Source organism: Falco cherrug, chromosome 1 (assembly GCF_023634085.1).
Source record: "Falco cherrug isolate bFalChe1 chromosome 1, bFalChe1.pri, whole genome shotgun sequence".
NCBI lineage: Eukaryota > Metazoa > Chordata > Aves > Falconiformes > Falconidae > Falco > Falco cherrug.
Window position 1 is genome coordinate 85,499,873 of NC_073697.1, and position 15,016 is coordinate 85,514,888.

The 15,016-nt window shown below is 38.4% G+C and overlaps 1 protein-coding gene across 15 annotated transcripts in view; it reads left to right on the top strand.

The window, feature by feature from the left end:
• Positions 1-15,016, top strand: part of EP400 (E1A binding protein p400) — a 49,624-nt gene that overhangs the window by 22,786 nt on the left and 11,822 nt on the right. For 10 of the 15 annotated variants that reach the window (XM_055706322.1, XM_055706330.1, XM_055706345.1 and 7 more), the window contains 19 exons: positions 685-851; positions 2,008-2,162; positions 2,684-2,920; positions 4,004-4,168; positions 5,009-5,176; positions 7,180-7,271; positions 8,051-8,349; positions 9,076-9,278; positions 9,380-9,549; positions 9,765-9,961; positions 10,463-10,574; positions 11,281-11,424; positions 11,723-11,881; positions 12,135-12,218; positions 12,812-12,943; positions 13,059-13,103; positions 13,213-13,366; positions 13,811-14,052; positions 14,611-14,784. In XM_055706322.1, the coding sequence (XP_055562297.1) occupies positions 685-851; positions 2,008-2,162; positions 2,684-2,920; positions 4,004-4,168; positions 5,009-5,176; positions 7,180-7,271; positions 8,051-8,349; positions 9,076-9,278; positions 9,380-9,549; positions 9,765-9,961; positions 10,463-10,574; positions 11,281-11,424; positions 11,723-11,881; positions 12,135-12,218; positions 12,812-12,943; positions 13,059-13,103; positions 13,213-13,366; positions 13,811-14,052; positions 14,611-14,784 (3,099 nt within the window). The remainder of the gene's footprint in view (positions 1-684; positions 852-2,007; positions 2,163-2,683; positions 2,921-4,003; positions 4,169-5,008; positions 5,177-7,179; positions 7,272-8,050; positions 8,350-9,075; positions 9,279-9,379; positions 9,550-9,764; positions 9,962-10,462; positions 10,575-11,280; positions 11,425-11,722; positions 11,882-12,134; positions 12,219-12,811; positions 12,944-13,058; positions 13,104-13,212; positions 13,367-13,810; positions 14,053-14,610; positions 14,785-15,016) is intronic. The other 5 variants (XM_055706384.1, XM_055706390.1, XM_055706398.1 and 2 more) reach the window with 2 other exon arrangements.

Below are 15,016 nucleotides of genomic sequence, written 5' to 3' on the forward strand. Positions count from 1 at the left end.
ACACTGAAACCACTCTGGGTAGTGCAGTGCTTATTTATGGCATTCAGTAATTTTCTTTCTGCTTTCAGTACCTAAAGGAGAGCAAAACTTCCTCTTTTTCACATAAGAGTAAATGCTGATTCAATGACTTAAGTCAGTATGCTTCTGTCACTCCATTTGAATACTGCTATTTGTGTTACCACTAAAGAAGTAATCCCCATTTTGAGGTAATCATAGGAAATAATTGCAGTAGAGAGAAGTATGAATAATGGAGTGGGCAAGATGATCTTTTTGGTTATTATTGGTATCCTTCATATTTTTCTACTTCTAAATTATATGCAAGCCTTTATTGTTTGGCATTTGAGCTTGATAATCAACAAACACCTAAGAGTTCTACTTAATTCTTTGGCAATTGTGGTGTATGATGAATTGTTAGATGTGCCTTGCTTTGAATTCTATAACTGGCTAATGATTTCAAGTCCTTTTCTTTGTTGCTGATGCTTAAAATGAGACTATCGGTTTAAGATATATTTCCAAAGTTTCTAGACAGTTTTGGCTAATAATTAATAGTTTACTTTTTAAACTTCTGGCACTTATTTCAAGTTGAAAAGCAAAATATAGAAAGTGAATTCAGTATAGAACATAGAGAGGACTTAACTGTTTGGGTCATCACATAAAATAAACCTGATTTTACAATGTTCCTAGGAATCAGACCTGTCTCTCTTTGATCTCATTGGAATGGAAAACAAAATGACTCATTATGAAGCACAAATGTTGCCAAAACAAAAGGTTACTAGAAAGTTGATTGAAGAAATCTACAGCTCCCCTCCGCCACCGGCTAGGCCCAACCCAGTGAAACTCAAACCAAGCAGGTATGTACAACTACCCTCCTTTTAAGACAGAAGTGCAGGAGGAATATATAGCTTTGTTGTTATGTGTACAGAGTTCTGTCTGCATCTTTGGTAATGTGATTCACAGAAAACCTCAGGCTTGACTTTGTATTTTATTATTCTGTTGCTTTCTTGTTTACCCTTGAAAATAGGGAATCTATTTTAATAGTTTTTTTAAGGTGTACAATTCCACTTCAGGTTTTTTTTTTAATAATTTCCCATAGTTTTTATTTCACCAGCAGATGAATTTTATTCTTGGGGTCCTTGTTTATGGCAAACGAGTGTCGTTGTTTTGCAAAATGAACATGGAGATGATTCTTCAAGAGTAAACTGGACTTGCAGTGTTATAAGGGACATAGGAAGTTTTATAGCAGTAAATCTTTTAAGAGCATTTATCTCCTAGTGAAATAGTGATTTCAGAGTAACGTGAAATGTTTTTTCTGGTGCAGAGGAGCTGCTTGATGACCTGCTGGCATGTTGATGGCTCTCTGAAAATGATAGGAGCGTCCCATTCTTTTTCCAGATACTGGGCTAGACTCTTTAAGCTGTTTGCTGTCATTTTGGTGCATCCTGCATAAACTGGATGCACAGCAATGGAAGCTTTCTTCTTTCTTGGACTTAGCAAAACAGCTTTTGTTGGGGTCTGCAATGGGTTTGCAGACGAGTTAGTTGACTTCAAAGACTTAGCCGTGTACCTTTAAGACAGCCACAAACATGTCAGGTATGTGAACAGGATGTGAAGAACCGGAACTTAGAACTGCAGTGTACGGGCACCTACAGCTACGGCAAATAGCAAGCAAGAAGGACACAAAAACATACCAGGGTCTGACACCTGTACTGTCTAAGATATATAAGTAATTTGTATAAACAATAAAGGCCATTTTGTCATTTTGCCCGAACCCAGCCACGCACACATAGTGTGTTTTCAGTCCGCCTCAACCTGCGTCACCACAGGCTTTGTAGCATGTCTATGCATGAACTGTGCTGAAGTGATGGGTCTTGGCAGCTTCAGCCATTTGCGATAGAAAGATTAGCATCTGATGTGATTGGTTTATACTTTCCTCTGGTGATAGAAATTATTTTTAAAGGCTAAAACTGCTATCTTCCTGTAGGCTTTAACTTTTCATATTCTTTTCAGGTTGTTTCAACCTGTTCAGTACGGTCAGAAACCTGAGGGCAGGACTGTAGTTTTCCCAAGCACTCAAGTACAGCGCACGGTGACCACAGCGACAGTGACTCAGCAGGGACAGGTCCGAGGAAGATCACCCATATCTACGGTGTCTTCCAGTCAAGGTAAGGGAGCTGGTGCTAGGCTGGTTACCCGAACCTCTGTGTAGGCGGATAACAGCCAGCCTGTTAATAGAACTCCTTTTCCCTCCAGCTTAATCGTCTAGAATACTAATGGCTTAAAAATACCAACAGACTAATTGCCAGTAAATTGCCCGGCTAGTTTCTACAGTATGATCTGCTGGTATAATGCAAAACTAAGCTTTATGTAACCTAAGTGTTAGCTTGCGGAGTAAATATGGCACAGTTGGTATTTAAACCTCGATCGCGGGTAATGTTCTGTCAAAGACAGGGATGTACGGTCCTATTGTGTATTTATTTAACCTTTTATCGATGCTTTCCAAATCTGTAATGCTGTAAAGTAGGGTGGAGTAAGAGGCGTGGCTAAAAATCCCAGTCTGTAAGGACAAACTGTTCCTGTAGCTGTTTTAATATCCTGTTGGAAGGTTTCTTTTTAATGCAGGTTGTTTAAAAGAGTGGAGTTAAAACCTCTAACAGCTTGCACAAACAACCCTTATTGATTGCAGCCGCAGCAGCACAGTTTCAGACAACTCAGGCTTCCACCAGTGCTCCAAGACACCAGCCCGCAGCGACCTTCACCACAGCAACTAGCACAGCCCACCCTGTGAAACCGCGGGGCCAGACGCCCGCGCAGGCGCAGCCGCTGGGCCAGGCCCAGCCGCAGGCCCCCCCGCACCCCGTCCAACAGAGTGTGCTGCCTCAGAGGCTGGTACTCACCTCCCAGGCCCAGGCACGGTTGCCTAGTAAGTGGCCTCCCCTTTCAAGGTTTCTCCCACCTTTGTACTACAACGAGGTTAAGTTACTAGGCACCCTAAAATGTGTACAGAATCGTTGTTTTTTTTTCACTCTTCTGATTAGCCTTGCTCAGTACGTTGTTTATGACCAAGGAAAATCGAAAATTGGATAAGAAACAATAGAATTGCTGTGGACATACATTAGCGGTGTCAACTTAATCTCCTGTTTCTGCATGTTTCTTCTGCTGGCAAGACTTCCTTCAGACCAAATGTTTTAGCTCTGTCCTAATTATTCCTTTCATGTTAAACACTAATCCATCTGCTAAAGGCCTCTCTCGCAGAGAGGAGTGTCGCAACTGTTAGGCAGAGAAAAGCGATGAGGCTTTGCTTCAAGGTTGTATGTGCACTGCCTATTAGCATGTGTATAGAGTACTGAGCATTGATGTATTAATTTTATCTCTGGGGTAACGTACTGCCTTTACAAAAGCTAAATTTTCACACCGATATTTTCTCAATATCCTAAAGCGTAATGCCTAAATGCCTCTAACCTTTCTACATTTAAATTACAAAAAGCTTGGTCCTTGCCACTTTAAAGCTTTTTGGTTTGTCTAAGTGCAGATCACTGAATATAAATCATGTCTCATCAGCAAATTTCAGGCCATTTCAAACATGTATTTACAGTGCCACAGGTGTGAACATTTTTGCCTCTTCCTTAAACCTTCCTTCCTGCTCTTGAAAAGGCAGTGAGAATCACTTTGATGTCTATACTCGTTCTGTTACAAAGTGTCACATGAGTTTTCAGGTAGCTCTTAACTTTTTTGCTAATGAAAGTGGTAACTTCTAAAATGTTGATGTTCTTAACCTTTAAACAATCAGCTTTTTTCCAGTTTGTCCAACAAATACAGAAAGCAATACCTGCTTAACTTCTGTATGACACTTTTGATGCACTAAGTGTAATTATGCATGGAAGGCGCTTCAGCACCAGTGTACTAACCAAAACTTAGAATTGTGAATATTGAACAACCTGCCTCCCACTTTGTTGTGTGTGTTTTTTTGTTTTTTTTTTTTAATGCCTGTTTCCCTCCTTAACAGGTGGTGAGGTAGTAAAAATAGCTCAGCTGGCTTCTATAGCAGGAGCACAAGGCAGGATCACTCAGCCAGAGACCCCTGTAACACTGCAGTTCCAAGGGAACAAGTTCACTTTATCACATAGTCAACTTCGCCAGCTCACTGCGGGGCAGCCCTTGCAGTTACAAGGTACTTGTTAAGGGAGTTTTCTGTTATTTAAGAGTGCTCATGTTTTGATATGGGCAGCGTGTTCCGTGTTGTTATACGTGAAGGAGGTTTCTCCATCCCCACTGCTCGTGCTGTTCTGTTCTACCTGTTCTCAGTGTGAGACAGGGGTAATAAGGTAGCTCTGTTTTGAAATATAAATACCTATCAAATGAAAGACATGGTTACTTTCTTTTTCTGTATTGTGTTTCAAGATTTTATTACTTTTTTTCACATTTTTTTCACATTTGTTTTCACATATGTACAATACAGCTAAAGTAAGGTGAGGCAGTATTTCAGATGCACTCCCTGATAGGCAGAAACAGACAAAACTGAGGATGTTTTTTGTTTGTTCTGAAATGGTGTAAATAAAACTTCAGGATTGGTGTACCTCTGAATTTTGGCTCAGGTATTACCCTGACCTGAATACTCTACTGACAGTATGTTTTGCCCCCAAATGTCCCTTGCTGGTGGTGTGTGTGTTGCCAAATTCAGGAGGACGTGGAAATCGTGACAAAATAGAGGGAATGCTAAGTGAGGACTTTTTTGGTTTGGCTTCATCTGAATTCCGTATAAAATACCTGGATTTAGAATGATAACTTTACAATGTGAAATACCTCTGTAACTGTGAAGACTTGGGTGTTTCCCTCCTGCCAGATATTAGGGAACTTTAAATCAGATTGACGTTAACGAACTTGTCTGGGAAAATTTAACACAGTTTGACACCATAATGATCAGTTTGTAACAGTAGTATCTTTTGCTAGAGAATACTAGTTATTCTTTCCTGCTCTGTCCAACTTCATTTTTTAAAAACTTCCCTTGCAGGAAGTGTTCTTCAGATTGTATCAGCACCTGGTCAGCAGTATTTGAGACCTCAGGGCCCAGTAGTCATGCAGACGGTTTCCCAAGCAGGAACTGTTCAGAACGCTCTGAATGCTTTAGGAAACCAGCATCAAGCAGGTGTCCCCACTTCCACAGCAGTCACGCAGCAAGGTAGGTTTTCTAGCCTGAAGAATTGTCTCTATCTAAACATTCAATTACTAAAATAACTGGTATGTAACTCCAAATTGTTGTAGACTTTAATTCTGTAAGGTGAGTTCAGCAGGAGGAAAACTATGAGGCAAATCCTTCTGATTTGTGCATGAGGTGTACTGGAATTTTAGATAATTTTTTAGTACAAACTTGGGAGAGCTTGAAACTGAATTCAATGTATAGAATTTTTTTACCAGTTGGGTCTTAGGTCAGATTTTTGTGGGAAGAAGTGAGCTTGAAATACTTTGTTATTTTTTGACAGGAAAGATCGGGGAGATTATTTCTTATACTGACAGAATGTCCCACAGTTTTCTCCATTTTTCCACATTGATTTTGCTCTTATCTAATTTTCTTTACTTCTCTGTCTAATCAAGTACTTTTCCCTTTCCTTCTGCAAGTACTGCCTAGGCTTTTGGTGCCTTGCTGCAAATGTGATCAGTTCCTTGCTTACAACCACAATCAAGATGTTGATCAAAAACCAATACAGAAATTGCTGTCTAGGATGCATTTACAACAGAACAGCAGATTGTTAAATGATGATAAATGCAATGCTAGGAATTCATTCTGTGGAAATAGCCATCTGCTATACTTTTCTCTGGATATAAACCATTCCCTCAAAACAGACTATTTACTGCTCCTTTTTGATGTATTAATGTGCCCTTGAAGTTCCTATTTTGACTTTCTGAAGAGTAAACATCTCATCATAAAAAGGGGAGAGGGAGCTTCAACAGCCTCCTGGTTCTTGAGAGGTAAAGGATTTCTGTCATAGTTTGGAAGATCTGTGGCTCAAATGTTTCACCCTCCAGCTCTGATTACATTCAGGTGCTCCTGATATGGCCACAGTTCAGGATGAAAATAGATGTAAGATTTCTACAAAACCTCATGCATCTTACTAATCTCATGATGGTAAAAAGAGAGCTCCATTAAAAGCAATAATAACTGAAGTACTGTTTCCAATTGATAAAAGAAAACTATTATTTTTGCTGTTCATCTTTGGAGGAAGATGTAAAGCATATTGAAAATACTTATTTTGGCTTTCTGAATTTTGGATAAAATGCCAAATAAATTCCATTGCTTTGCGTGATTGTAAACTAATTGCTGGGCTCTTGCATAGCTGTGTAGTGTAATTGGATTTATGGTGGCTGTCTGTATGAGCTTGTTTATAATTAGAATGCAGAAAGGCAAAGCTTAAACGTCTGTACCCCTTGGAGTCTATTATTCTTAATGTAAGGGCTGGCACCTGCTGGATAACTTGAATGCAGTTCTTCGGGGGTGCATTGACTTGCCTCCAAGTACGGTTTCAGTGACTAGTGGAGGGTTGTGCTACTTTTCTAGAACAAATAATCAGTGCTGCTGAGCGATGCATTCTGGCTGGGGTAGGAACCTATATATCCTGTCAAGAGAGTGACTGCTGCACAGTTAGGCTGCTAGTACGTGAATGGTATTACTGTTTTTTCGATTAGTTTACTTGAGTGTAATGTTCTTACAGTTTAGTTAGCTGTCTGGGAAAACATCTGTGAGTGGTTGAATTCGCAAGAATGCTTCTGTGAGATTCCATCATACAGTTTCATCAGTTTGTAGATACACTGAATTCATGTGTCTTCTGAAAAATCTTAAATTATTTGTTTAAGACAAATTAGAACAATCTTTTCCTGATTTAGAGTGCAGTTTCTAAATGTTAATACCTATTGCCCTATACATGACATTTTGAATGCAGCAGGTCTTTGTGCAAAGTAAAAGTAAAATTCCATTGGTTTATCTTGGATTTTTGTGAAAATGTTAGTGTAAATGTCAGATGTATGTTGTGTAACAAAGTACAGATTTGCAATACTAAGTGGACATTTAGACTAAAAATTTGTCTGCAATTATGATGTGTTACAGCTATGAAATGTCTACTTACTGAAAATAATAAATGAAACCAGTCTTCAGAAGAATAAATATGTAAACACAAGGTTTATCCTCAGTTTGTATTCCAGGTAGAACTGCAGTTACTAATTTGTCATCTGGTGACATGGGATCAGCATTAAAACCAGCACCTACACTTGGACAATCGCAGGTACTTAATTTTTATTTTCTTACGGAAACACAACTTTTTAGGATTGATACTAAATCCGTGTAATAGTTGGAAGTTATAATTTACAAAGCTGGCATAAATTAGGAACTGAGATGATTACAGAGTAGGTAAACCCCCCAAATTTTGTTAGTGTTTAGACAGATCCGATGTATTTTCATCTGTAATCCGTAGTTTAAAATAAATTCTGTTGTATATAAGAGCTAACAGCTTGCTTGTGCTGTGGGTAGCAGCAGGTTCTTGTAACCGTAATATATTGTAGTTATGTAGTAATGCATAAATAACAGAATCATAAGATTTTCTGTGTTTTGAACACAAAGGCAGTTGGGCAAGTTTTAGTAGATTTATAATCTTAACAAATTTTTAGATAAGACAACTCAAGCAACCTATAAAGCATAGGGAAACATCAAGTATATGTTAAACTGTGCAAGAACCTGCACCTTGTCAATATTGATTGAAAGGTCTCAGATATGAATGATTGATTTTTATTTCCAAAACTATGAAAATATACTTTTAAAAAAGGAAGAAGACACTAAACCAAGATAGAATTGACTCTTTAATATGAATTGAATTTAGGTATAGTGTTCAAATTTTATCTGAAATTTACACCTTTTGTGATTTGTCTAAGTAGTTGCTATAATCTAGGATGTCGGTGCTATAAAGCACACAGTACTCTGATCCCGATAGCTTCATTATAAAGAAACTCAGATTTCTAAGTGATTGTGATGAGCAGCAAATGTTTTGTTTAACTTTTCTTGGTGAAGGAAACATACGAAGAAAAGAGCCGGCTTTTGAAGGAGCGCCTGGACAGAATATTTTCTGGCAATGAGCGCCGTTGTTCACGGGCCCCGATGTATGGCAGAGACTTGCTGAGTGTTTGTTCTTTGGCTGGTGGAAGGAGGCCCTCTCAGCCGTCTTCCCATGAAATCAACAGTTGGAGGTGGGCTGGCTTTGTGAACTGTTGCCTTTCTTCAAGTGCCTCTGGAGGCCCAAGTAACCCCTTGCAAGAAATGATCCTGACTTTGGTTCAGCAACAAGAATCTCTGAAGGATGTTGTTAACAGGTAACGTGTGACTGCCTTGTAAGTCTTTGCCACATTTAGTTATTTTTAAACACTCCTTTTCAAAAAAGCTTCTGTTCACGAGCTTGTTAGATTCAGACTGATTTATTTAGCAGTAAATGATGTGCAGTATGAACATAAAAAGTAACAGTCACTTCTGTTTCTTTTAGGATCTTCTTAATAAGAGTTTTCAGTGCTCATTCCTAATATTTCAAGCCCAAAATCAGCTGACCATACTTCAGCTTACATTGTTATGCTTTGGATTTACTTCTGATTTATACCTTTTGGACCCAACTAATAAGACACAGAGATATAGGCAAAAGGTAGTTTGGTTAAACCTGATGTTTAGTGGACTTTGTGCAGAGCAATAACTGCAGTATTCTGGAAACATGAAATGCAACTGGAAGAACTCGAACTTTTTTGAGTTGCTTTTACTAAGTTTGGTATGATGGGTGTTTTCTTGTGTTTGAGCTCCAGTGACTGAATACAGTGGTCACAGTGCAAAAACCTTAACAGAAGCTATCATCAAAGCAGACAAAAAAAACCCCAAAAAGCAAAGGGAGATAGAGAATATTAACACTTTGAAGGCGTGCAGTGTTTACTGTGTCACTTTGTTAAAGTAGTTGGGTAATAGTGTGAAGGTTGTCAGGCTTAAAATTATTGCTGCAGATGATAATTTTGTGTGTAACTTTTTAAACTGGTATTCCCTTGTTTTGATGCTTTTCACAGGGCTCTCTTCGTGTTGCCAGCTGCAGTTGCTGCTCCTCCATGTTTGTATGTGGCAAATCCTCCCCCCTCATATAGTCACAGACTGAAACTCCTTAAGCACAGTCTTAGGCAGAAGGCAGCTCCGCACTTGCATCAGTTGCAACAGATTACAACTCCTCACTTGCTGCAGTTCCCTGACCTCCGGCTGGTGCAGTATGACTCAGGTAAAGGAGGACATTTGGGGATAATACTTCAGTAATTTCCTGCTGCACAGGAATGGGATTTCTGTATAAAAACATTATTGGTTTTTGTCTTTGAAATATAGGAAAATTAGAAGCTCTTGCTGTCTTGCTTCAGAAGTTGAAATCTGAAGGGCGCCGTGTGCTGATTTTGTCACAGATGATTCTGATGTTGGACATACTGGAATTGTTCCTGAATTTCCATTTCCTCACATTTGTGAGGATTGATGAATATGCTAACCATGAACAACGGCAGGTAAGTCTGCCCTAACAGTTGTCCACTGGTACAGCAATATGTGCTGCTCAGGCTTTTATGCGCTACAGCAGGGGAAGGAAATTTGCCTTGTTCCTTACTTGTTTTGACACACCTAACTTGTTTTTGTCTGGTTTTTGTTAGGCTGTAGTGAATTTGGTTTGGTATTTTTATCTTGGTGTGTGGTTTATTTACTCCTTGCTGATTTGTTTTTGTAGGAGCTGATGAAAATTTTCAACAGAGACAAGCGCATCTTCTGTGCCATCCTTTCCTCTCACAGTCGTTCCACTGGAGTCAGTCTTGTTGAGGCAGACACTGTTGTGTTCTACGACAACGATCTAAACCCAGTGATGGATGCAAAAGCTCAGGAATGGTGTGACAGAATTGGGAGATGTAAAGATATCCATATATACAGGTGATGGTTACAGATCCAACTGCTCTTTAACATGCTTTAATGTAAGGTTAATCCAGAAGGTGCTACTCTATGATCTGAAATAAAGTGGAAACTGCTGAAAACTTCATCTCACTTCAATAAAAAGGTGCCAGGTTATCATATGAAAATGTATTCTGTCTTAACACCAGATGTAATGAATGAATTATACCTGCATGGGGTTTTTTATGTTAGTTTACATGGGGTTTTTTTAAGTGAGATGTTTTTTGATTTTTTTTTCTATTTTATTTTATTTCTAAGTTATACTAATTGTTAAAAGAAAGCTTGTAAGTAGAGGTGGTAGCAGTATGTGTTGTGTTCTGGGCCTGTACCAGAACTAAAAAAACCCCCCAGAAACCACCACATTTTAAGAGTTCATTGTTACTTTCTAAGGGCAATTTCCTTTTTTGTTTCTGAAAGCTGTTTTGGAAATGACTTATCAGATTTCTATTACTTTTCTCTTTTTTTTTCTTTTTTTTTGTTTAGGCTTGTCAGTGGTAATTCTGTGGAAGAGAAGCTTTTGAAAAATGGCACAAAGGACTTGATCAGAGAAGTAGCTGCTCAGGGAAATGACTATTCAATGGCCTTTTTAACACAAGTAAGTTAATATTCAAAATGTTGAAATACCTGTATTGCAATGTTTAATAAATTTAAGCATTTGTGTTGGAGAGTTTAATAACTGTTCAGCAGCCATCTGTTTGGGCTAGAATTGGTAGGTAGGTATATTAAATTTCATGATTGCTTGAACTCTAGGTGTTAGGGCCACATTCTCTCAAAGGCTTTTCATCTGCTTTTGTTCTGTTATCTGCATAGTGATGCACAGGCATCACCTAAGTGACTTAATATATTCTGATTTCTTGCACCTTGCTGCAAAATTCTGTAAAGCTTCTAAGGATGAAGGTTTCAACAACTTCAAAAGCATGAAATATAAAGTTTTGGTATTTAATGAGTTAGGCGCTCAGTTGCTCTTCTGAAGATGCACCAGACAGCGACTGCAGTGATGAAGCTAGTCCGTTCCCTTCTGGAGCTCCCAGTATGGTGGTGCAGGATGAGACTTTCTATTTCTGACTTCCCTATAAATGAACTTTCAACACTTTCTTGTAGGGCTACAGAGTAGAACAGAAAGTTCAGAAGAGAAAATGGAGAATTTTCCAGAAATGACAGATAGAGGTTTATTTCTTCTTTAGTCAGTCCATAGTTTATAAGGTCACTTGAACCTGAGCTAATTCAAAGTTAAATAAAACAATAGAATGATCCTGAAAGCTGAATGTAATTATTTGTTTTTTTTCCTTTTACTTACCAAGCAAACAATTCAGGAGTTATTTGAGGTTCATTCTCCTATGGAGGATTCTGGATTTAGAGTGAAAGCGGAAGAATTTGTAGTACTTTCTCAAGAGCCATCTCCAGCAGAAAATATTTCACCTAAAGTTGCAAGACCATTCATAGAGGTAATTATTAATGCGTGCCTTAAAGATACGACTGTGCAACATTAGTATTAAACAGCTGCCTTATCTTTTTTTATTTGGGTAAATTCTGTCAGTCTCTTTGTGGTAGTTTTATGTTATTTTCCATGTAACAAAACTTTCCAAAGCCCAGAGATTTGTTATATGCTTTCTGGGAGCTCTTTCTCTTGCCTCAGCAGAGACTTATGCCAGAAATTTGTGTGGGATTTCAGTGAACTTCTGATGTGGTTTCTTTCAATACTTTTGAAGTCTTCATTATTTTTAAAATATGTCTTTCTGAAAGGCTCTCAACAGTATTGAACAAGAGGATGAGGAGTCAAATGATTGCATACAAGAAATAGGATCCGAGTCAAGCATGGAACCTTTAATCTCGGAGCTCTGTGAGACAAAATACAATGAAGAGCCTTCGCAGCTGCAGGAACTAGTTGCTGTTGTGGATCAGGTACCATGACTTTCCATGAACATTTAGCTAAAAATTAATATTTAGTTCAAATATAGTTCAATTTCTTTGCAGTCTGGCCTTAGAACAACTTTTTGTCTATGGGATTCATACTCCAATTAAATGGATGTCAGATCTCCTGCTGACTTAAGATGTTAGGGTGTTTATTTTTAAGGAGGACTTTGATACACTCCCCTTCAGTTTTCTTTTATTATCCTCAATATTAACTTTTTTTTCCCTTGATACGTTTTCTCAGCTTACTCCAATTGAGAAGTATGCTTTGAATTATTTAGAGCTCTTCTACGTTTCAGTTGATGAGAATGAGCCACGATTGAATGAGGTAAAACAACACATCTTTCTTTTCCATGTTCTGTCACAGTATGTACAAGCAGGGTTATATTTTCAGTGTGAAGTGGAAGTTTTTTCCAATGACGTGGTATATATCATAGGTACTTCTGTGATCTTCTCTTGCTCTACTTTATGAACACCGGAATGCCTTACAGAGAGCTTATTATTTTGGGATTCTCTTGGTTTAAGCAGATGTCAGTTCTTAATTTTGTTTCTATAAAATGGGAGTGACATTCTTCAGCACAGCTCAGCAAATATTTGTTGTACTCCATCGTTAGCTGGGGAAAAAAATTCTTTCATTTCAGTGAGCCTGCTTATTTGGGTAAAGGAGCTGTGTTCTGGCTGTCTGGATTGTTTGACTGAAATTCTGAGCTTGCTTTAATTTGAGGGTTTAAAGAGCCTCAACAGAGACCAAAAAATCTGTTCTAAATGATTGTGAAAGTGTCTGTTAAGAAATTGTTGTAAGATTTCTGTGCCTGAAAATGTCGAAGTTCAAGGAGTTTGTCCATAAAAATACAGATCGATAACTTCTAATCCAGTGTCTGTTATTGCATAAAGTTTATAAGGAGTTTGACTTTCATCTAGATGGAATTGAAAACTGCAAAGAAAGCATGGGAAGTCCAGCACATGAAGGAGTTAAAGGAAAAAGAGCAAAAAATGCTTTGGGAGGATGAAGAGGAACTTCTAACCTACACTCGGGAGGATGCATACAACAAAGTAATTTCTGATTAGTATTGTTTTTCTTAATAGATACATTACAATATTCTGAGAATATCTTTTCCTTCAGAGTTCAGTTGGATCATTTGAATTGTATTCTCTTATTGCTCTGTAGGAGTATGTCTATGAAGGCCCAGATGGACAAACTGAAATAATGCCAGTAAGTAAAAGTAACACCACATGGCCTAAAGAGGCACTTTTTTTTTTTTTAAACATAAAATCTGTAGAAAGTTGATAACTGCAGTAACTACAAACTTTGTTCTGTGCAGCTTTGGACTCCTCCCACTCCCCCTCAGGATGACAATGATATCTACATAGATTCTGTTATGTGCCTGATGTATGATACCACCCCTATTCCAGAATCAAAGTTGCCTCCAGTGTATGTCAGGAAGGAGCGTAAACGACACAAAACCGATCCATCTGGTAAGCGTTTGTTCAGAACTGTCCTGAGATTTATTGCTGAGCTGAAAAAATCAGTTGTTTTTTTCATACTTCCTGCATGTCTCGTCCAGTAAAGATCAAATTTGCAGGTTTGAAGAGATGAAAAATCTGTTTCACTGCTGTCTTGAAGCAATACAACCGCTGGAAGCCCCCGTTCTTACAGTGTGTCTTTCTATTTAGATATACGGGTGTTTTTGAAAGGACAACTTTAGAAAACAGCCATTCTGTTATATGAGTTAGGACAAGGCTGATCTTACTTTATACTAGGCTGTGTTGAGTTACCAACAGTACGCTTTTAAGAGGCAGTGGGGAATACGCTGTACACAAGTAGGAGCATTTTGTGTCTGTAAGTAGCAGAGGAATCAAAGAATGGGAGTAACTTTTACCAAAATTTTACCAAAAAATGTGTTTTTTCTTTTGTCTTAGCTGCAGGTAGGAAGAAAAAGCAACGTCATGGAGAGGCAGTTATTCCACCTCGTTCACTTTTCGATAGAGCAACTCCGGGAATGTTGAAAATGCGCCGAGAGGGCAAAGAGCAAAAGAAAAACATCTTGTTAAAACAACAAACACAGTTCGCAAAGCCTTTGCCAACCCTTGTCAAACCAGCTGCTGAAGCTGGACAGGATAATCCAGAGTGGTTGATAAGTGAAGACTGGGCACTTCTGCAGGTCAGATGATCCCTGCGCTTTCTGCTGTGATTTATTGTGTTTTTGCTTCTAATTTCAGAAATGGCTTTTTCTGCACTTCTCTCTCTTCAGGGTTATTTCTAATTCTTAATGGCTAGTTTGGCATTTGCTGACATAACTCAGAACAGATTGCCTATCTTTGTGCTCCTCTAAGGGTAAATTAAAGGTTAAACTACAAAAGGCACAATTAAGTCCCATTTTTGTTGTAGAGATCACTTACTGTTGTGTCTCAGATTAGCTGTGCTGGCTGGACAGTGGATAACGCAGCTAAGGCTCTCCCCACCTGTGAGAAGAGAGCAGTAGTGGAATGGCAGCTCTCTGTTCCTCTTTCACCAATCTCCAGGTGTTTTTGTGCCTGTCAGTCTGCGTAATGGCATTTTATGCTCATTTATTCTCTGTCAGCATAGGTGAACCCATAGCCTGAGCCCAAAGCTATCTGTATCATTGTAGTAACAGTGTGTGGACACATGCAGATAAGGGTAGGTTTGGAAGATTGCAATGATTTGTCATCTGAAGCTTTTGTACTTTTATCTTTTGTAGGCAGTGAAGCAGCTGCTGGAGCTTCCTTTAAATCTTGCTGTTGTATCGCCAGCACACACTCCCAATTGGGACCTTGTTAGTGATGTTGTTAATTCATGCAGCAGAGTCTATCGCTCACCAAAACAATGCCGAAACAGATATGAAAATGTCATTATTCCAAGGGAAGAAGGAAAGGTGAGTTGACATAGAATGATGCGTCTTTTTTTTTACCTTAAGTTTGTAGAGTTTTTTTTCCTTATCTCTGTAAACACTTGATTTTTGTTAAATGTTTCAACAGTGTAAATAAATAACTTTTAAAAGATTATAAAATTATCCTCATCAGGATTTCCACTTATTTTATGTGATTTCTGTGAAAAGAAAAAGCACCTGAACGAAATCTTCCACAAAAGATCATCTAACTTTCCTT